General features: G+C 45.4%; 1 protein-coding gene across 8 annotated transcripts in view; it reads right to left on the bottom strand.

The window, feature by feature from the left end:
* The window catches only part of CAST (calpastatin), a 189,116-nt gene that overhangs the window by 40,332 nt on the left and 125,648 nt on the right, over positions 1 to 23,136 (bottom strand). For 7 of the 8 annotated variants that reach the window (XM_044275982.1, XM_044275983.1, XM_044275986.1 and 4 more), the window contains 10 exons: positions 21,932 to 22,024; positions 18,350 to 18,433; positions 18,214 to 18,264; positions 17,560 to 17,652; positions 15,847 to 15,912; positions 13,421 to 13,519; positions 11,040 to 11,120; positions 6,645 to 6,692; positions 6,016 to 6,111; positions 2,982 to 3,065 (listed from right to left, as the gene is read on the bottom strand). In XM_044275982.1, the coding sequence (XP_044131917.1) occupies positions 2,982 to 3,065; positions 6,016 to 6,111; positions 6,645 to 6,692; positions 11,040 to 11,120; positions 13,421 to 13,519; positions 15,847 to 15,912; positions 17,560 to 17,652; positions 18,214 to 18,264; positions 18,350 to 18,433; positions 21,932 to 22,024 (795 nt within the window). The remainder of the gene's footprint in view (positions 1 to 2,981; positions 3,066 to 6,015; positions 6,112 to 6,644; positions 6,693 to 11,039; positions 11,121 to 13,420; positions 13,520 to 15,846; positions 15,913 to 17,559; positions 17,653 to 18,213; positions 18,265 to 18,349; positions 18,434 to 21,931; positions 22,025 to 23,136) is intronic. The other variant, XM_044275987.1, reaches the window with a different exon arrangement.

The following is a 23,136-nucleotide window of genomic DNA, read 5'->3' on the forward strand; positions in this document are numbered from 1 at the left end:
GCCGTGCGCCTGGGGGAAAACTATGGCAGTCCCTGGCTGGCATAGTTTTTAGCCAACACGTACGCCTGTTTCCAGGTGTACATGTTAGTAAATTTGCTGAGGCCGCGGTCCCGCCCCAGCACTGCCCCTGCTCTGCCCAACTTAGTATTGTCGTATGGCTGGTCAAAAAGGGGACTTGTGATTATCTTTACTTCTAAAATAGTCACAAGTCCCTTGATAAATAACACCCAGTTTTCCCATCCTCTGGAAGGTGCTCGGCACTATTTTTCCATGCCTTTTGCAGTTTGGCAGTCTGCAGCTAGGACAGCATGGTGGTCATTGACAGGATCTACGTGCTGGGAGCCATCAGGAGAAGCTCTTTTTTTGAATCAATTCGTTTTTATTAAACCATTATTTGCAGAATATCATAAAACAATGACAGGATCTACGTGCTGGGAGCCATCAGGAGAAGCTCTTTATTGAAGACTGCTGCTGGATTAACCACAAGGGAAGAAGCTGGGTGCGTCTGCACAAACCTGCAGATTGGGAGTACTGGAAACATTTAACCGCCAGATTAGAGTTGATTGCAACAGGAGTGTAAGGCCCAAATCACACTTCAGTTATTTCTTTCAGTTATTGTGAGCCAAAACCAGGAGTGGAGCTACCGTTTCTGTTTCCAGTGTTCTGTGTTTTGGGACCGCATCTGGTTTTGGCTCACAATAAGGCCTAGTTCACACTTCAGTGTTTGGTCAGTGATTTTCAGCCAAAACAAAATGCGGGTCCAAAACACAGAACAGGAGCAGATCTATCCATTCTACCTCATCAATGGAAGCTCCATTCTTGGTTTTTGTTTAAAAATCATTGATGGAAATCACTGAAGTGTGGACTAGGCCTAACTGATGGAAATAACTGAAATGTGAACTAGGCCTAAGGGTGCCTGCACACAATGCGGATTTCACACAAAACACAGCGTAATACAGTATCTGCAAAATGTATGAGATTAAATAAATCTCATGTACACTTTTGGGGTAATTTATCAAACTGGTGTAAAGTAGAACTGGCTTAGTTGCCCATAGCAACCTATCAGATTCCACCTTTCATTTTTGACAGCTTCATTGGAAAAGGAAAGGTGGGATCTGATTGGTTGCTAGGGGGCAACTAAGCCAGTTCTACTTTACACCAGTTTGATAAAATTACCCCATATGTTTTTTCCTTAGGTGAGGAAATTGACCTGCTGTGCAGAGGTTGAAATATGCAGCATTTCAATTGTTCTTGCAGTTTTTTGTGTAGATTTCACCTTTTTCAATGGAAGGGTGAGATTTGTGGCTTAGTCCCTGAGCGTTTCATCCAGCGCCCCCAAACCTTGTGGCCATCGACCATACAACCGTATTGAGATTCTCAGAACTTTATTCAGATGTGTATCAAGTACGAAATAATAATGCTGATATAATATGAACAACAATATAATCACAATGATGTTGAAAAGTCAGCATAATAGTAAATGTCTACCCTTGTACATTGTATGCCCGGTCTGACATGGTGTTGGCATTTATACACCCAAGCAGATTACTGACAACAGCCACAAGGAGAACATGCAGAAAATGGTGGCCACACAAGTGTTCTACTCCAGATCTACAGCAATAACCTCAAAAATCTCAAACATCATACAGTACATGACTATCTCTTTCTAAGGGCTCATGCACATGAACGTGTGCCCATCCCCTGCATTGGGGACTGCAAATTGCTGTCCCCAATGCACAGGCACATCCGTGCGGCTGCCGCAGACGGATCCAGATCTATTCAACTTGAATGGGTCCGTCATCCAACTGTACTGCAAAAAAATAGAACATGCAGTACTTCCATGGGGTTCCGTGCCTCTATTCCTCACCCATTCAAGTGCCCATAAACTGCAGACTCGCTTTTTGCGGGCCACAATACAGGCCCGTCCGGCACACGTCTAACAAAGCTAGAACCAGTCCTGTACCTCACATGGATCCAGCGTTCTCCCCATTCATTATTACAGTTGCTCTACTAGACTCTTCTGCCTGGTAGTTCAGGGGGCATGGCCTTTCTCAGGTGGACACATACTTTTTGCTGCAGCTCTCCCTATCACAGATCAGGGGGTATGTCCTTTCTCCTGCAACTATCTGTCTGTAGGGGCTAATTTACTATCTGTCTGTGGGGAGAGCAATTTGTGGTCCCCCACAGGCAACCTCTGTGCAACCACTGGGATGAATCCAGACCCATTCAACTTGAATAGGTCTGCATTCGTTCGTTCCGCAAAAAGATAGGACATGTTCTATCTTTTTGCAGAATGGAAGTACGGAACAGAACCCCACAGAGGCACTCCCTAGTGCTTCAGTTCCGTGCTTCCGTTCCGCACCGCATCCCCCCGGCTTTGCGGACCTATTCAAGTGAATGGGTCCACATCCATGATGCGGAATGCACATGGAACGGTGTCCGTTTATTGCGGATCCGCATATGCGGTTCGTGTGCATGAGGCCTAACTGTCACGGCTTCCAACACTAGACATGGTTGCTGACAGCTGAAAGATGGCACTGAGCATGTGCGACCACCTCAGTAGGTAGATCTGTGCACAGTACTATACAGATTAAGCACAATTCTAATGAAGTAAAGACAATTAAGGAGATTTATTAAAACTGGTATTCCCATAGGCCAGTCTTCATTTCCCTGCGCTGGAGTAAAATACGCCTAATTTATTAAGAGGAAGATCCCTCTTAATACATTAGTTGCATCTCCGACACTCAAATCTACGCACAAATATGGAGTGTGCCATAGTGTGCTACTTTATTTACAGTGCGATATCTCACAAATTCACAATTTTTGGAACAGAAAGTAAATCACAAAAGTGACTAGTTTTTCATGCTGAAATATACTAATATTAACATTTAATGTCGGCATAGCCCCTTTCAGCTATTTCTGAACAGAAAACCTACACGTAATACATGCACAGAGAACAATCTGGTCTGGAGCGTACTTACAGAGGGTGCGGTGGATGTTTGAACTGAAGACCCTGTGGATGGGACTACAACATCGGACTTTGCTTGCTTATCTTGTGCAGCGTCCTTAAAAGAATCAAAGAGGAGTTTAAAGAAACAGAAAAAAATGCATATGAAATGTTCTCAGAATATCTGAGAACATCCTGGGAAGGAAAAAATTAAAAGTAGCTGTGCAGCCTGCTTATCATAATTAAATACTAGGCACAATGGGGGACATTTACTATAGTGTTTGTGCCTAATATTAATTGAAAAAATGCTGTTATAGACAGTCTAATTCTATTAGTCGCATTTTCTACTGAAATTGCGCCTGTTTTGGAGGCTTTTGCGCCTTGTTCGACTATTTTGATGTTTTAGACCAGAGATCCTCAACCTGCGGCCCTCCAGCTGTTGCAAAACTACAACTCCCAGAATGCCTTGACAGCCTACAGCTATTAGGGCATGCTGGGAATTGTAGTTTTGCAACAGCTGGAGGGCCGCAGGTTGAGCATCCCTGTTTTAGACTAAGGCCCCTTTCACACAAGCGAGTTTTCCGCACGGGTGCAATGCATGACGTGAACGCATAGCACCCGCACTGAATCCTGACCCATTAATTTCAATGGGTCTGTGTACATGAGCGTTGTTTTTCACGCATCAGTTCTGCGTTGTGTGAAAATCGCAACATGTTCTATATTCTGCGTTTTTCACGCAGCCCTGGCCCCATAGAAGTGAATTGGGCTGCTTGAAAAACGCATTGCATCCGCAAGCAAGTGCGGGTGCATTGCGTTTTTCACTGATGGTTGCTAGAAGATGTTTGTAAACCTTCAGTTTTTTATCACGCGCATGAAAAATGTATCAAAACGTATTGCACCCGCACGGAAAAAACTGAACTACTGAACGCAATCGCAGACAAAACTGACTGAACTTGCTTGCAAAATAGTGCGAGTTTCACTGAACGCACCCTGAACGCATCCGGCCCCAATCCGCAACGCCCGTGTGAAACCAGCCTAAGGCCTCTTCCACATGAGCGTGACGAATTAGGTCCGGATGCGTTCAGGGTGCGTTCAGTGAAACTCACACCATTTTGCAAGCAAGTTCAGTCAGTTTTGTCTGCGATTGCGTTCAGTTTTTCCATGCGTGTGCAATGCGTTTTGATGCGTTTTTCACTTGCGTGATAAAAAACTGAAGGTTTACAAACATCTCCTAGCAACCATCAGTGAAAAACGCATCGCACCTGCACTTGCTTCCAGATGTAATGCGTTTTTCACTGCAGCCCTATTCACTTCTATGGGGCCAGGGCTGCGTGAAAAATGCTGAATATAGAACATGCTGCGATTTTCACGCAACGCAGAACTGATGCGTGAAAAAAAACGCTCATGTGCACAGCCCCATTGAAATGAATGGGTCAGGATTCAGTGTGGGTGCTATGCGTTCACATCACGCATTGCACCCGCGCGGAAAACTCGCTCGTGTGAAAGGGGCCTAATGCCTCATTCACATGTCAGTGTTTTGGTCAGTGATTTCTAGGGATGAGCGACTCGACTTCAGATAAAACATTCGAAGTCGATTTGCATAAAACTGAGCGCTCCGTACAGTATTTTAGAATGTATTGGCTCAGATGAGCCGAAGTTATTCCTTTGAGAAGTCTCGCGGACTTCACATAATAACTTCAGAAATTGATTTCTACTGTAAAAAAACATTTCTCGAACTCTGGTTCGGTTCCAAGTGGTACGTTCGAACCAAACCAGAGTTCGGGAAATGGTTTCTTACAGTAGAAATCAGTTTCTGAAGTTATAATGCGAAGTCTCGCGGGACTTCGCAAAGTAATACCTTCGGATCATCGGAGCCAATACATTCTAATACAGTACTGAAACAAAGTTTTATGCGAATCGACTTCGGATGTTTCATCCAAAGTCGATTCGCTCATTACTAGTGATTTCCATTTCCGCACCATTCCACATCTCCAGATTTGCAGACCCATTTAAGTAAACGGGTCCGCATCTGTGATGCGGAATGCCCACGGAACGCCGCCCGTGTATTGCAGATCTGCAAATGTAGTCCACAATACGGCCACGGAGCGCACACGTTTGTGTGAAAGAGGCCTTAGGGCCCATTCAGACGGCCGTAGTGCTTTGCAGATCCGCAATTTGCATGCGGATCCTGACCCCATTCAAGCCCGTGTGTGTGTGTGTGTATGTGAATAGGGTACGCGGTCCGTCTGTTCCGCAAAAAGATAGAACTTGTCCTATCTTTTTGCGGAACGGAAGCACGGAACGGAACCCCACGAAAGCACTCTGTAGTGCTTCTGTTCCGTGCTTCCGTTCCGCACCGCAACTCCGGATTTGCGGACCCATTTAAGTGAATGGGTACGCATCCGTGATGCGGAATGCACGCGGCCAGTGTCCCGTGTATTGCAGACCTGCCGTATGCGGGCCGCAATACGGCCACAGGGGACACTGTCGTGTGCAAGAGGCCTTAGGGTTCATCCACAAACAGTGGGTCCTCAATATACAGGCACCAGCTGTATTCATTCACTTGACTAGGTCCGCAATCTGCAATATACGGAGCGGAGGCATGGAGGGGAAGCCCATGGAAGCACTGCAGAGCGCTTCTGTGGGATATAAGTCTGTGCATCTGCGCCGCAAAATACAGAACATTTTTTTGCAGTGCGGACTGAATCAAGTGAATGAACCCACATCCGTAAACGGCAGCCACACGGCTATTTTGTGGACCGCTATGGCGTTGTGGACCGCTACGTTCGTGTGCATGAGCCATAATGAGAGTAACTGAGTACTAACCCCTTGCACTTTATATTAATGAAGTCATTTTTATATTTACGGGGGCCTTTAACAATACCAGGTACAGTTTAATAAACCTACTATGCATACTTCCAGGGTTTTTCACCAGATTGTCCCACAAAGCATAACTCGGAATTCATGTCTAGGTTCCTTAGTGGACGGTAGCAGGGCTTAATGCCCCACAAATGGTGAGCGAGATGTTGGAGGGATGCATTATGTATAATATGTTTATACCCACACACCTTAGGTTGAAAAGCTGGAGCTGTTTTGGCAGCAGGAGAGATGCAGCTTTCAAAATCCTTTGAGAATTCATCAACTAAACTGGTGTCGCTCATTGGCTGCAAAGTCAAAATAATAAGACATTGGAAAGAAAATTATAATTAGTTTTGATAAAAGCAGTTTTTCTTGTGCTTCCCCTGATCATAAAGAGTTGGTGCCATATAAAAAGCTGTTCTTATTTCATAGCTTTGCTTGGTACAATTTCTTTTTATCTCAATTATTTACCAAAAATTGACTCTTTTCATAAATGTTCCGCACATAAACAGCCTATGTAACATAACTACTGGGACGTGGGGGATGTATGAACTAGGAGATACTGTAAGAGTTCATGTTTGGGGATCCCACACTGTTACATTGTTGGATTCTCATACTTGTAAAGACAGCAATTCTACTGATAAGGGAATATTGATCTGAGTGATTACTTATGAGAATGCTGCAAAACAGGCATGCTCAACCTGCGGCCCTCCAGCTGTTGTAAAACTACAACTCCCACCATGCCCTGCTGTAAGCTGTTCGGGCATGCTGGGAGTTGTAGTTTTGCAACAGCTGGAGGGCCGCAAGTTGAGCACGCCTGCTGTAGAAGATGCCTTACCGGTGGTTGTTCAGCTGGAGGTGGCACAGGTTTACCGTCGTCCTTCCCCTAGGAAATATATTTACAGACTATGACAAAAAATACTATTTTAAAAATAATGTTTGTATTTTCAAAGTATCTGTTTTCTTTCATGGAAACATTAAAAACTCTTCTGCCTTGCTGCTCACAGCCTGTTACACTGTATCAGTGAAAGATTTACCAATCTTGTCACTCGCACACATCCTGCATCAAATTGTATTATTATATGCACTTATATAGCACTGACTTATTCCACAGCGCTCTACAGACAGTAGCATCAAGCTGTCCCCAATGGGGCTCACAATCTAAGTACCATATCAGTATGCCTTTGGAGTGTGGGAGGAAACCGGAGTACCCGGAGGAAAGCCACGTAAACACAGGGAGAACATACAAACTCCATGCAGATGTTGTCCTTGGTCGTACTTGAACCCAGGACCCCAGCTCTGCAAGGTACCAGTGCTAACCACTGAGCCACCCGTCAAAAACTTGTCTAATTTAGGCTAGGGCTACATGGTGACATGTGTCGCAGAAAAGTCACGCAGTGCGACACCATCCACTATCATTACAAAAAAAATTGTTAGGCATTGCTGCAACATAAATGTCGCAGTGTAGTTGTACCCTTTTTGTTGTGCTGCTTATTGTCGTTATGTAGCCCTAGCCTTAGGAAATATTAGTATTCCCCATAAAACAGCATTTCTACAGCATGTTTTCCTATAACTGCCTTGTGTCATTCCTCTATTATTCTTCCTAGAAAATTATGAATTCATTGACAACTGGGTGAAACCATTCTCCTTGTAATAGGGGTGTGTCCTTACACCTCCTGGCACTGTTCAGAAAAGACTGGACACCGTCAGTGTGTACAGACACACACCCAACTGGCCACTCACACACGTTGCGGAATACGCAGTTTTTCCGTGCGGAAAAAAATACTGTGTATTACAGTACCAGAAAAGAGTATGAGATTACACAAATCTCATGTACGCTTTGTGGATTTTTTTACGTGCGGAAACTGACTTGCCGCACAGATTTCTAAATAAACAGCAGGTCAATTATGTTTGCGGTTTTAGCTGCGGATTTCACCCTTTCAATGGAACGGTGAGATCTGTGGCAAAGCCGCATCAAATCCACAACAAAAACCAATGTTAGACATTGCGGATTTTGGTGCGAATACGCTGCAGAAATGCACATAAATCCGATCTTATGTGCGTTCACTCGCACCTGTGTGCAGGTGGCCTTAGGCGTCTGTTGACATATTGATAACATTCTAGGAGGAATAGCAGAGAAATTACCGAATGCAGAGATAGAACAAAAGATGTCCCAGAAATGCTTTATTATGGTAAATACAATTACGCAAGTCTGGAGCGATGATGGGTCCACTCAGGGCCGGCCTTAGGTGTTCAGGCGCCCTGTGCGAGCTAACCTTGTGGCGCCCCCCCCCCCCCCCAAAAAAAAAAAAAAAAAAAAAAAAAAAAAACACTGCTTGTTGCTGGCATCATGGCATAGGCTGGCTGACTATCCAACCAAGTAGTTACCAGCCCGCACACCCCAAAGGCCGGTGTAATGTTATACTTCCCTACTTCGTGAGATTTCCCTACCTTCGTCACTTCCGGTCGCACCGGACATGACGTGAGGAGGTGTGCAGCGCCGTGCAGGCGCACAACGACAGGTTAGGGAAATTTCACAGCAGAGTGCACATGCGCCGGGAGCCTCGCCGGCGGTTAGGGTAGGGAAAAACTATGGGCCAGTGTGCAGGCACAGTGATCGGATGGATGTTCTCAGCTGGACACCGGCCGACACTGCGCATGCACCGGGAGCCTCGCCAGCGGTTAGGGAAGGGAAAAATTACGTACGGGCCAGTGCTTTTTCCCTACCCTAACCGCTGGTGAGGCTCCCAGCGCATGCGCAGTGTTGGCCGGTGTCCAGCTGAGAACATCCATCCGATCACCGCACCTGTGCACTGGCCCATAGTGCGCCCCCCCCCCAATACCCCAGTATAATAAACATTGGTGGCGCCGTGGGCCCCCCCAATATAACAAACATTGGTGGCGCAGTGCGCCCCCCCAACACCCCAGTATGATAAACATTGGTGGCGCAGTGCGCCCCCCCCCATATAAAAAACATTGGTGGTGCAGTGGGCAGTGCCAATGAGGGTTAAAAAATAAAAAAAATAATTAACTCACCTCCTCCAATTGATCGTTTCCTGTTCTTTCTTCATGACCTATCAAAGGACCTGTGGTGACATCACTGTTCTCATCACATGATCCATCACATGATCCATCACCATGGTAATGGACCATGTGATGAGCTCCGTGACGTCACCACAGGTCCTGAAGAAAGAACAGGAGACCGGCAGCTACGCGATCAACTGGAGGAGGTGAGTTAATTTTTTTTATTATTTTTTAACCCTCATTGGCACTTCCCACTGTGCCACCAACGTTTCTTATACTGGGGTGTTGGGGGGGAGGGGGCCGCACTGTGCCACCAACGTTTCTTATACTGGGGTGTTGGGGGGGCGCACTGTGCCACCAACGTTTCTTATACTGGGGTGTTGGGGGGGGGGGGGGGAGGGGGGCGCACTGTGCCACCAACGTTTCTTATAAAGTTATACAAATACAGGAGGCGGGTGCCGGAATCAAATAGCCGGCACCCGACCTCTGTGACAGGGAGCTGCGATCAGCGGCAGTTAACCCCTCAGGTACCGCACCTGAAGGGTTAACTCAACTGCCGCTGATCGCAGCTCCCTGTCACAGAGGTCGGGTGCCGGCTATTTGATTCCGGCACCCGCCTCCTGTATTTGTATAACTTTATAAGAAACGTTGGTGGCACAGTGGCCACAGCCCCTCCCCTCCTCCTCCCGTCTCTCTTCTTATTGGCAGCGACGGGGGCAGCAGGCAGGTCAGACATAGGGGAGGAGGAATCAGGTCAGACACAGGGGAGGAGGAATCAGGTCAGACAGGGGAGGGGGAGATGGAGGGGGCGCCCCGAGGTAGAACACAAGTGCAGCCTCGCCTGCCGCATATACATTGCGAGCTGTCGGCCGCCCAGCGCCCCTGTTGCTATGGCGCCCTGTGCGGCCGCACAGCCCGTACACCCCAAAGGCCGGCCCTGGGTCCACTTGTACAATTATCTCACATCATCTAATAAAGGTTGTAGTTTAGCAGCAAAATTCTGGTGCAGAGTCAGACAACTAAGGTGGGAATTCATCATTTGTGGTGGTTTTAGTGTCAGTTTTAAGACTGCCTTTTCTTTGCGAGGTTGCGCCAAATTTATGAAATGGCACACAATAATATTTTTCGCGCAAGTGCAGTGTGGTGTACGCTTACGTCTGTAAAAGTACACCAGGGGGTTGCCTGGAGATGCAGCTTTTACAAAGCCACATATCATAAATAAACCAAAAGGTGTTCTTATCTGATGTCCTGACCTACTTTCGGCTCCACTTCTAAGTCTGGTTTCACATCACCGTTTCTTTTTCTATTCTTCTGATCCGTCAGAAAAACTGTAGAAAAAAAACCAAAAACGGATCCACATTTGGCATCCGTTTGAGCCAATTCCATTTGACATTCTGCATGCGGTACTTATTTTCCATCTGAAAAAAACAGATCTTAGACGGAGATGGCTAAAACGGATGCCAAATGTGTATAACGGATGCAACAGGATTAGTTTTTCTACGGGATCCTGTTTTTTTCCCCCTGTTCTTCTTACGGATCAGAAGAACAGAAAAAGGAATGGTGATGTGAAACCAGCCTAAAATTGGCAAGGATCATCAAATGTCGCGAAATGACCAAAGGGCACCACAAAACTGACAAAGCATATTTGATAAATGTTCCCCTCAGTGTTTGGTTTGAAAAAGTTTTCAGTCTTTGAATGGATACAATGACAGCATGCAGATATTCATGAATATAACGACCTCAACAAAGCTCCCTCAAAATAGCAACAACGATCTTCATAAAATACTAAAAGAGGTTGTGAAAAAATGGGGGGGCCTTCAAAGCCGAAAAATAACTTACTTGCTTTCTGGCACCAGCTCACCACTCCTTCTGCAGGCATACGATGCTCTGCTGGGCTCCATAGGCGTCAACATCCGGTTTGACATCGCTGCAGCCAATCACTGGCCGTGGTGGAAACCAGATCCCTATGTGTCATGTGACCGTTTGTTATGACTTAAGGGGAGCAGGTCACTGCTGCAGCGATGTCAAGCCGGATGTTGACATCGAGGGAGCCCAGTGGAGCCTTGTAGGCCTGCAGGAGAAGGAGCCAGCACCAGGAAACAGGTAAGTCATCTTTCATTTACCAGTCTGGACGAATTGCACAACCCCCTTTTATGATTATTATGACATTACGTATAGAAAACATATAATTAATGCCGTGTATACTCACATCTAGCAAGTGTCTGTACGCTGGGGGGATTGTGTGATCCCTCTTACCAAGTTCCTCGAGGTAAGTGGATGCAATGGTTTCCTGTTGATAAGGACAAGAGAACACTGGTGTGACTGCGAGTATCTTATTATCTGAAATGCATTAGCATAACCAACATGTACAATGCACATACTCTGATCATAATGAGATGGCCTCTTGTAGTCACTCTCCATTGACAGTAAATGGGACTTGCTACAGCATCCAGAGAAGGCTGGGTTACGACATGAGATGGGCGACACAGCATAGGGCGGTAGTCACCAAGGTGGAAACTGAGTCTAGTAATGGGTGGCAGATCTCAGGCTGGTTGCCAATGCAGAGCACCAGTAATACTATATGTAATCCCTAGTATATGCTTAGACTGTGGCTATGTGCGACATGACTTGCCTGCGACACTTCTGCAAGTTAACTTTTAATACATTGATTAAAATCAACCAAATAATAGGAATGTCCTGAACTGTGGTGTCGGCGCTGATGCTGACCCCTCCTCTGCTGGTGGGATGGTCTACTGCAGTCTGCTCTTACTCTGTACTTCAGTCTTCATTACTAAGCTGCATCCTGCTATACCAGCAAAGCAATGGTTAAACCCTTCTGTGGTTCTGAGTCCGCTGCGGTGCCGTCTCTAATGTGGAGACCTTGTCCTCAATACCTGTGTCTCTGGTCCTAGTTCCTGTGTTTCCTTCGCACCAGTCTGAGTTCTGCTACCCATTACCAGACTCAGTTTCCATCTCAGTGACTACCTCCCTATGCTGTGCATTCCATTTCATGTTGTAACCCAGTCTTCTCTGGATGCTGCTCTTGGTATCCTCTGGTTGTGACCCCTGCCAGCTCTTTTGGGGTGCGTATGACTTTTTGATTGCTTGGTATTTCACTTTTTGTGATGGAAGGTGACAAAAAAAAAAAAAAAATAGATTGTTTTAGCACAGTTTTTATTTTATTTTTTCTACGGTGCACAGGTGAGGGGGTGGATCATGTGATATTTTTGTAGCACCGGTCGTTACGGATCCGGCAATACCCAATATGTCTGGTTTTCTTTTTTTTCACAATTGTATGTGTTTTATTTTTGGAATTATTTTTAATTTTTTTCCTTTATGAAAAACTTTTTTTTTTTTTTTTTTTTTTGTCCCACTCTGGGACTTCAACTTCTGGGGTCTGATCCCCTTTGCAATGCATTACAATACTACCTGTATTTTAATGCATTGTCTGTCAGCTTTTATGGTGACAGCCTGCCTGCGAGACCCAACCTAAGGGCTGGATCTCAGAGGCTTCCGTAGAAGGTACGCTCCGATGCCTATGGAATGTATCGGGCTTTCCTTCTCTGCCATCGGGTCCCCGCCACTGCAGCGAGGGGACCCGATGGGGAAGCTGAGGACACCCGTACCCTCCGCGAACCCACTGCATGCCGCAGTCAGTTTTGACCGCGGCATACAAGGGGTTTACAGGCCGGCATCAGTGCTTTCACCGATGCCGGCGTATGCAGCAGGGGCCCGGCTGTCAGTGACTGCCGGGTCCGTGCCGCTGATCGGGCAGGTGCAGCTCCTGCACTCGCCTGATCAGCCCGCAGTACATGTACGGCGCAGGTCCTTAACGGGTTCAGGGCATGTGTATCAATATTTTCTACTATTTCAAGACAGTCCTTAAAGTCCTTTTTACTAATCTAGTTACTAATCCTTCCTAACTCATGTATACTCTATTTACAGTGTGGAGTCTTACAAATCTACCCCTCCCCCTATTTCCAAGATTATACTTTACAACACAATACCCTGAAATTGTATATGGTTTTGTAGCCGCGGCTTGGTACTGGCTGTAACTTATTTTGCTGTTAACCAATATATGCCACCCCTTTAAGAGTCTTCCAAGTCTTATTCTATTTAATGTACGGAAAGCCAGGCTAATTGTCACAAGATATCACGCAATAAAGGTGGCCAGAGATACAGCAAGCATCATGTCGTCGCAGGGTCACTGTCTAAGGCTACATTCACATCACTGTTTTTGGTCCGTGTCTGATCCATATTCTATGGGGGCAGCAAAAAATGCAGACACCTTACGGATGTCATCTAAATTCTAGGACATGTCCTATTCTTTTCTGTTTTGCAGACAATAGGCATTTTTACAATGGGGCCCACAGAAAAGTGCAGGATGCACAGTATTTTGTGCATCCCCGATTTCCAGACCGTAAAACAGATATGTTCGCTTGAAAACAGCCTAATAGGCAGTAAGAGAATGCTGCATGTACATTTCTGGTAAAAACATACTGAATAATCCAAGCTCTAGAATACATACTGTAACCTGCATTACACTGCACACATGTATAATGGACAAAAAGATAAAGCACGGTGTCTTACTGTTACTTCTGGGCCAGAAACCTGGGGTAACTCTGGTTCAGATGTAGGGGGGCTTTCCAGGGTGCCCAGCAGTTCATCTAAAGCATCTTCAGACATGGCCTTGCAAAAACAAAATACCATCAGATTAGTGTTGGCGGTAAGAGAAAGAGCCCTGTGCCAGTCACATGCGGTGCAGTGACTGGTGTAGCTCATTATGTGCCAATTACACAGGAGAGAAACAATGACATTGGGTTTGTATTTGTCAGAAGATTCAGGAGTTAGAAATTAACTCTTAATTTTGTGATCACTGGAATATATATATATACACATACATACACACACTGCTGGTGAGTATTTTTTCAAGCTATGCATGGCCATAAGAGTAACTACACTTTTTTAGTCTGATACTGTGTAAGTGCATATAACTTACTAATAGATTTCATTCACCTGTTCCTTTCTTTGCCTTGCGCTAATTCATCCCAAATATCCTTTTAATCATCGGTTGCAGACTCTAAACTCGCCATCCACCGTCAAATTCGCCTTCGTCTCCAAGGACTCTGAAGACGATTTTTAAACTAGCGTGGGTGGCTCTAGCGTTGAATGCTCGCCCGCGCTACGATCACATGTTCACAGACAGTACCATGCGGTAATATATGTTATACCTGCGCTGGTTCAACTGCATCTGCTTCAAGCTGTAAAAAGAGTTCCCTACTGTGTGCCAATCATATACCATGTGACCGTACTGGGGGCGAGCGTTCAATGCTAGAGCCGTCCACACTAGTTTTAAAGTCGGATTCGGAGACCTTGGAGACAAAGATGACATTCAATTGGCAATGGGTTGGGGGATGAGAAGTTTAGGGACTGCAACAGATGATGAAAAAGGATTTTTGGGGCAGAATTTACGCAGGAAAAAGAAAGGAACCGGTGAGTGACGTATATTAGTACGTTATAACTATGCACTTATCTACCACAGATATCTGTTGTGGAGGAAGAATTCTTTTTTTTTTTTTGCAGTCAGCTGAATGCAACTATTTTCTCTTATTTCTTCTATATGATTCAGACAGGCTGTGGATTCATGTTGAAAAATTAAAGGCTATGTAACACCCTCAGGGCATATTTTTTATTATTATTATTGCATTGTACTTATTTTGAGCTAGAAATAATTTTTTAATTGGTCTTTATAAAAAATAAAAAAAATTGTACAGCGCTGACCCTTTGGATTTTCTGACTTTTCCGTCAGACCAGGAGCAGACGGACTCCTTCTCTCTGACCCCCTGAACACTCATAGTTCAGTTCTTATCTTACTAATATGAATGTGGCTTAAATAAGCGTTTATGACCTCTAAGTAGTTTAGAGATAAGGTTTATTAGATGAGGGCACAAAGTGAAAGTACCAGTCACACAGCTAGAAAACCACTTAACTCTTTGTGACAGAAGAGCTCAATATTTTGAATAAAGGCCAATTGAAAACATGAGTTTTAGCCAAAAATTAGTAACATTCAATTGTAAACAAAAATTGTCTCTGAAGATGTACATAGCCTTTAACTGTGAGAGGTTTGTGCTGGAGAATATTGCTGTGCAATGAAATGGCTGTAATGCCTCACTAATCACTCAGTGTATAGATGAGAACAACGTACATGCCAATATGGGCAGCACTAATACTGGTGCCTTGCAGCGCTGGGGGTCCTAGGTTCCAATCTGACCAAGGACAACATCTGCATGGAGTTTGTATGGGAAACACAGGGAACTTACCGTAGATTGTGAGCCCCATTGGGGACAGCTTAATGCTAATGTCTGTAAAGCACTGCAGAATATGGCAGCGCTTTATAAGTGCGTTAAATAAATAAAAATAAGGTTAATAATGCACATTAATATGGATATTTTAGCATGTTTAGGTGGCATTAGGTACAATGCTTTTCATAGATGATCTATTGTAAGCATGTTCTAATAGCATGCAAGCTAAAAGGAACACTTCAGCAAAATTGCTATGATTAGGGCAGGGCTTGAGTACATGACTCAGATATTCTCTCTGAATCCCTGAATCATACGCCCTGTACGGCCTCATGGGGAAATACATTTATCATTGTGTAAATATACAAATATAGGCTTTATCATAGAATATGTAGAAGCAATATTATTAGCAGATTAGTTCACTTGATTAACCAAACACTGGCTGTTAGCTATCCTCATGGATATTATTGCTGACAGAAAATAGGCAGCTCCTGACCAATGAAAATAAATATCTAAATCAGTCAACATGTGCATAAAACCTGGCCAATATTCACTGCAGCAGGTTATGTTGCAGCCAGTTGGTGAAGGTTGATAACCCCACACCCATCCTGACTGAGGCTGTTGGAAAACAGCAATATTGTTATTTGAAAGTGTTCCTTCTAGAAAGGAGAGGATGTGAATGGAGAAACCTTGTGTACATTTATCCCATATGCTTACCTGAGAACTGGGCTGCGTGGGAGCAGCTGGAGCTGATGATGTTGGTTTTGCGTGTTTTTTCTGCAACTTCAAGATAATTAAAATTAGTCCCCTGAGTTCGCCTAACAGTACAAGAGGAACTGAATACTAAAAAGGATGTCTGCATAAAAAGAACTACCGTATTTTTCGCTTTATAAGACGCACTTTTCGCCCCCAAAAGTGTGGGGGGGGGGGGAAATGGCTGTGCGTCTTATAAAGCGAATACTAGTGAGCGCTTCAATTATGGAAGCACTCCCTAGTATATATTAGGTGCCGGGAAAGGGGAGTGAAACACTGTGAGCGCTTCCTGTACTCACCCCTCCCTGGTCTTCCTTCTTGGGCCCGCGTGCACACTGTCCTGACAGCATACAGCGTCAGGACGTAGTGCGCGCACTATGACCCGACACTGCACGCAGTCAGGTGACTGTGCAGCGCCGGCCAGAGAAGACAGGAGCGCGACTTCCAAATAGACAGCCGGATCTGGAGTGGAGCCTCGGCGCAAGGGAGTTAAGAGAAGTTTTTTTTTATTTTAGGGTCTGATCTGAGGTCTGATGGGGGTCTGAAATGGAGGACTGATATGAGGTCTAAAGAAGTTCTCATTGGCATCTGATGAGGGTCTAATATGAAGGTCTGATGTAATGTCCTGATACGGGGGTCTGATGTAATGTCTTGGGGGGGGGGGGGTCAGATCTGAGGATTTGATATGGGGGTATGATCTGAGGCTCTGATATGGGGGTCTGATCTGAGAATTGTATATGGGGGTCTGATCTGAGGATCTGATATGAGGTCTGATGAAAAAAAAAAATCTTATTTTCCTCCTTTAAAATCTGGGGTGCGTCTTATAAAGTGAAATATGCGGTGCTTTCTTGCTTGCTGATGGGCAACAATTACACATTTCAGCATAATTATCCAGAATGAGTCTGATTATGAAGAAAATATGAACAAACAAACCTAAAAAAAAAAAAAAGAAAGACAAATAAAATGATAATATCTAATGGTAGTTAGAATTGTGGAGCCTCTAGGTATATAAGGAGGTGTAAAAGTCAATATTGAATATGTACACCACAATCCTTTGCCTATTGTGTATGCAACCTCTAAATCTGATGTCTCTAACCTTTTGTATGCTGTGTGATCTACATTCAACTTTCATTGATGGTTGGTAGCAACAGCCAATTAAAAAAACTGAGAAAATTTTGAATGTGGAAAAACAAAAAACATGAAATTGCAAACATTTACTGACACTAGCATTATACCATCTAAATTGGCACCAATTGGTGGTAATCTAGGATAGGTCTGCAACAATGTCAATTGCCAGTACATATGGTCTTAACTCAGGACTGTGATGGCGAGCCACACAGCATGGGGTCGCGAGCCACATGTGGCTCCCGAGCCACTTGTTGGGGACTACTGCTCTAAATAGTATAGGGCCATATTACAGCTCACACCATAGGTCATGGGGCCCTTCTGTACCACTTTATGTCGCTCCTTCTGTTTGGCACAGAAAAACATAGTGAGAAGGTCCCCCAGATGCTATATTATAGAGGTAGCATAGCTCAGTAATATGAGGCTTTACAAAAGTGGCTACAGCTTCATAGTATACTCAGTGTGACTTCGTATAGGCTTTGGGTCCATTGCTCTGCTTCACGCATTAGCCAGTGGTGGATATCAGACAAATGAGCCACTTTGTCTATATACCTCTTCTAGCTTAGGTTTCTTCTCTTCGGGTGGTGACTGACAGGTGACAAAATCAGAAGAAAATGCTGCAACAAGATCATCGTCTCCCAAGCTCTTCAGAAACACAAGAAAAGTTAAATTATCAATGTTTCTTATAATATCACACAATAATACACAGTCATTGCATCCGAGCACCGTTCACCCGTACTACACTATCTCCCACTAAGTGCTGCACAATGAGGCTGCCGGTCAACGTGGCTTCCAGGCTGCAGCTATCTGCAAATACTGCTGCGCACTAATAAGCTTTGAAAGAGACATCCCATACAGTAAAGGGGAAGGGAAGTGCTGTAGATGCATATTCATGTGTGCCTCAGGAGGGAGAGAGTGCCTGACAGTGACGTCACTAGCACTGGTCATCCAGGGTGCATGCCGCAGATCCCTAGGTGACCGCCATATTCAACTACAGTAGGCCACTTCAGTACTACATGAAGCACTGAGAATAGTGTGTGTGCAGAGATGTGTCTGGATGGAAGAAGTAGTCTATGGTTTTCACTCTGTCGTACCTCAGTTTGTGAACCTCTACTGATTTATTCTGCTTCAACATCACCCCATTACCCCAACATTTTCCAGTAATAACCCTAAGTTTACCCAATTAGTTAGCCAACAGATATTTACCTTTTCGGCTTCCTTTGGAGGTGGTGGTGGTGCTGGTTTTTCTCCTTTACCCTATAATAAAGACAACCATATTTCTGTGTTGAAAATACTTTACATATATTGCGGCCACAAGCACTCCACCACAACCAGAACTTACGTCCAGAAGGTGCCGGTATTCTGGAGGAATCGTGCTGTCTCTCTTTCCCAGCTCTTCCAGATACTCTGAGATGGCTGGGGTGTCCTTAAAGAAGAAATGGATTTGAACATGTGATTTCTTTACAAGTGATGTGACACAGGCTTCTTTATTATAGACTGGTCTGTTTTGCTGCATTATATTCTATAAGCTGTAAGATAAACCCGTCCCATTTCTGTGTGCTCATAGCAAACAAGCTCCATGCGGTCAATAGTCACCAGACTTTCCATGGTTTACTTTCAGTTTGGACTAGTCTACTAGGTTAAAGGGACACTGCCATAAAATTTTATTACCACTTTAATAGGCTATATGTGAATATTCTATGTAATTTTTTTCTCCATGTATTTTACTTCCTATCCTGGCTCTTAACTTGCTCCTTTGTTTAGACTTTTAGCAAGGCAAAGAGCCTCGCTTGACTTCCTCGGTCAGACCATTCACTCTGACCAGAGAGGGAAGGGGATGAGTGACTCAATTAGAACATCACACTTTACACTAATAAATACAATGCTCACTTGTGGCCACCTTCATCTAGGCCTATCAAAAGAACAATAGAGCCGTCATACTGTTATCCCAATTCTACATCTACTAATATACTAGCAGATAACATTTTTCCTTGCAGCAGCAGTAAAGTGACAATATATTAACTTTTTATCTATGCCGGCTGGCACAGAAGGACAGTATTTTGAATTTAATTTTCATTGGCATGGTACTGTCGAAATAAAATAAGAAAAAAAGCCAAAAATTCCCCAAAAATATTTTCTATACATATTGAGTTAAAAAAAAAAAATACACCTTTATAAAACGGAAGTGTCCATTCTAATCAAATATTTAACTGTTATCTCAAATGGCTTTTCTTTGTGAATGCTTAATATATATGAGGAACTTCCATATTGGTGATTTATAGGCCTCATATCATATGCCTAAGGCCTCATGCACACGACAGTTTATTTTCACGGTCCGCAAAAACGGGGTCCGTAGGTCCGTGACCGTTTTTTTGTCCATGGGTCTTCCTTGATTTTTGGAGGATCCACGGACATGAAAAAAAAGTCGTTTTGGTGTCCGCCTGGCCGTGCGGAGCCAAAACGGATCCGTCCTGAATTACAATGCAAGTCAATGGGGACGGATCCGTTTGACGTTGACACAATATGGTGCCATTTCAAACGGATCCGTCCCCATTGACTTTCAATGTAAAGTCTGGAGTTCTTTTATACCATCGGATTGGAGTTTTCTCCAATCCGATGGTATATTTTAACTTGAAGCGTCCCCATCACCATGGGAACGCCTCTATGTTAGAATATACTGTCGGATATGAGCTACATCGTGAAACTCAGATCCGACAGTATATTCTAACACAGAGGCATTCCCATGGTGATGGGGACGCTTCAGGTTAGAAAATACTACAAACTGTGTACATGACTGCCCCCTGCTGCCTGGCAGCACCCGATCTCTTACAGGGGGCCGTGATCAGCACAATTAACTCCTCAGGTGCCGCACCTGAAGGGGTTAATTGTACTATCATATCCCCCTGTAAGAGATCAGGGCTGCCAGGCAGCAGGGGCCCCCCCCCCCTCCCCAGTTTGAATATCATTGGTGGCCAGTGCAGCCCCCCCCCCCTCCCTCCTTCTATTGTAATAAATCGTTGGTGGCACAGTGTGCACCCCCCATCGGCCCCCCCTCCCTCTATAGCAGTAACAACATTGGTGGCCAGTGTGCGGCCTCCCATCTCCCCCCCTCCCTCCCTCTATTGTAATAAATCGTTGGTGGCACAGTGTGCACCCCCCATCGCCCCCCCCTCCCTCTATAGCAGTAACAACATTGGTGGCCAGTGTGCGGCCTCCCATCAACCCCCCCCCCCCCCGATCATTGGTGGCAGCGTAGTTCCGATCGGAGTCCCAGTTTAATTGCTGGGGCTCCGATCGGTAACCATGGCAACCAGGAAGCTACTGCAGCCCTGGTTGCCATGGTTACTTAGCAATAGTACAATAGTAGAAGATTCATACTTACCTGCTTGCTGCTGCGATGTGTGTGACCGGCCGGGAGCTCCTCCTACTGGTAAGTGACCGTTCATTTAGCAATGCGCCGCACAGACCTGTCACTTACCAGTAGGTGGAGCTCCCGGCCGGACACGAACATCGCAGCAGCAAGCAGGTAACTATGAATCTTCTACTATTGCTAAGTAACCATGGCAACCAGGACTACAGTAGCGTCCTGGTTGCCATGGTTACCGATCGGAGCCCCAGCGATTAAACTGGGACTTCGATCGGAACTCCGCTGCCACCAATGATCGGGGGGGGGGGTTGATGGGAGGCCGCACACTGGCCACCAATGTTGTTACTGCTATAGAGGGAGGGGGGGGGGCGATGGGGGGTGCACACTGTGCCACCAACGATTTATTACAATAGAGGGAGGGAGGGGGGGAGATGGGAGGCCGCACACTGGCCACCAATGTTGTTACTGCTATAGAGGGAGGGGGGGCCGATGGGGGGTGCACACTGTGCCACCAACGATTTATTACAATAGAGGGAGGGAGGGGGGGGGGGCCGATGGGGGGCGCACACTGTGCCACCAACGATTTATTACAATAGAGGGAGGGGGGGGGGGCGATGGGGGGCGCACACTGTGCCACCAACGATTTATTACAATAGAGGGAGGGAGGGGGGGGGCCTGATGGGGGCGCACACTGTGCCACCAATGATTTATTACAATAGAGGGAGGGAGGGGGGGGGCCTGATGGGGGGCGCACACTGTGCCACCAACGATTTATTACAATAGAGGGAGGGAGGGAGGGAGGGGGGGGGGGGGCCGCACTGGCCACCAATGATATTCAAACTGGGGAGGGGGGGGGGGGGGGGGTCTGCCTGGCAGCCCTGATCTCTTACAGGGGGATATGATAGTACAATTAACCCCTTCAGGTGCCACACCTGAAGGGGTTAATTGTGCTGATCACGGCCCCCTGTAAGAGATCGGGTGCTGCCAGGCAGCAGGGGGCAGTCTTGTACACAGTTTGTAGTGTATTCTAACTAGAAGCGTCCCCATCACCATGGGAACGCCTCTGTTAGAATATACTGTCGGATATGAGTTTTCACGAAGTGAAAACTTAGATCTGAAAAAGCTTTTATGCAGACGGATCTTCGGATCCGTCTGTATGAAAGCAACCTACGGCCACGGATCACGGACACGGATGCCAATCTTGTGTGCATCCGTGTTCTTTCACGGACCCATTGACTTGAATGGGTCCGTGAACCGTTGTCCGTCAAAAAAATAGGACAGGTCATATTTTTTGGACGGACAGGATACACGGATCACGGCCTCGGCTGCAAAACGGTGCATTTTCCGATTTTTCCACGGACCCATTGAAAGTCAATGGGTCCGCGAAAAAAAACTGAAAACGGCACAACGGCCACGGATGCACACAACGGTCGTGTGCATGAGGCCTAATAGTGCAAAAATGACCGGTTAACATGAAGTATTATCCTCAGAAAGAAATTATATCATATAACTAATATAGTACCGAAGCACAAATACAAAATCTGAATAAACACATACAGCGATCTCTGGACCAGTGAATTTTGGAGACTGTGGCACATCTTCTGGACCCCCCAGAGAATCAATTAATAAGTCCAAGGCATCTTTGTCTCCCTTAAAAAAATATAAAAAGCATTTGGATCAATACCCTTAAAACTGATTTGAATATATGCGAAATTCAACATTAAAGTGCATTCAAGCATTTAAAAGGATTATCTGGGATTTCAATATCAATGACCTATGCTTAGGATAGGTCATCAAAAAAGCATATTGGCAGGGGTCTAACTCCTGACACCAATGCTGATCAGCTGTTTGCAGGAGTGGCTGTGGGTCAGAACCAGGCATCAGCAGCACACAGCTTCATACACTGTATAGTGTCCGGGGCAGGTTACTGCGGTGCCTGGTTACAGTGCACTCCATCTTCTGCAAACAGCCCATCCAATAGCTAAGTCGTCAGTATAAGGGTCCATTCACACGTCCGCAAAATGGGTCGCATCCGTTCCGCAATTTTGCGGAACAGGTGCGGACCCAGTCATTTTCAATGGGGCCGGAATGTGCTGTCCGCACCTGCGGATCTGCATTTCCGGATCCGCACTTCCGTTCCGCAAAAAATAGTACATTTCCTATTCTTGTTCGCAATTGCGGACAAGAAAACGCATTTTCTATGAGAGTGCCGGCGCTGTGCGGTCCGCAAAATGCAGAACGCATATTGCCGGTGTCCGTGTTTTGCGGATCTGCAATTTGCGGATCCGCAAAACACATACAGATGTGTGAATGGACCCCAAGAATTCAGTGTAAGTGGAATAATCTATAGTACAAATTTCTGCAGTTGTGGAGTGTATTATAGCCATCATCCTGCCAGTGATCATGTGGTGCACTGTGGTGTCGAAATCATCTCAGTCCCTTCACATACTCGTTAACATGGCAGATTCTGTTTGTGAATTTCCACTCGCTGAAATCCACGCAGAATATGCCTCCACAGTGCTGTGCATACAGTGTTTACATGCAGATTAGCCCCACTGAGAAAGGCTGAAGCCATGTGTGGATCCGTGGCATGCAAAACTGTGGGAGAAATGCAAGGGAAAGCCTCAGATTTCTGACTGATTCCGTGGTGGATTTTTCCAGTAGAAAAAACAACTGCCGTGTACATTTTTTTGCTTCTGTGAAATATCTCAAACAGGCCACTAGGTGGTGCAATTGTTTTTGTATTCAGCAGCAAAGAGCAG

This window comes from Bufo gargarizans, chromosome 1, assembly GCF_014858855.1.
Source record: "Bufo gargarizans isolate SCDJY-AF-19 chromosome 1, ASM1485885v1, whole genome shotgun sequence".
Classification (NCBI taxonomy): Eukaryota; Metazoa; Chordata; class Amphibia; order Anura; family Bufonidae; genus Bufo; species Bufo gargarizans.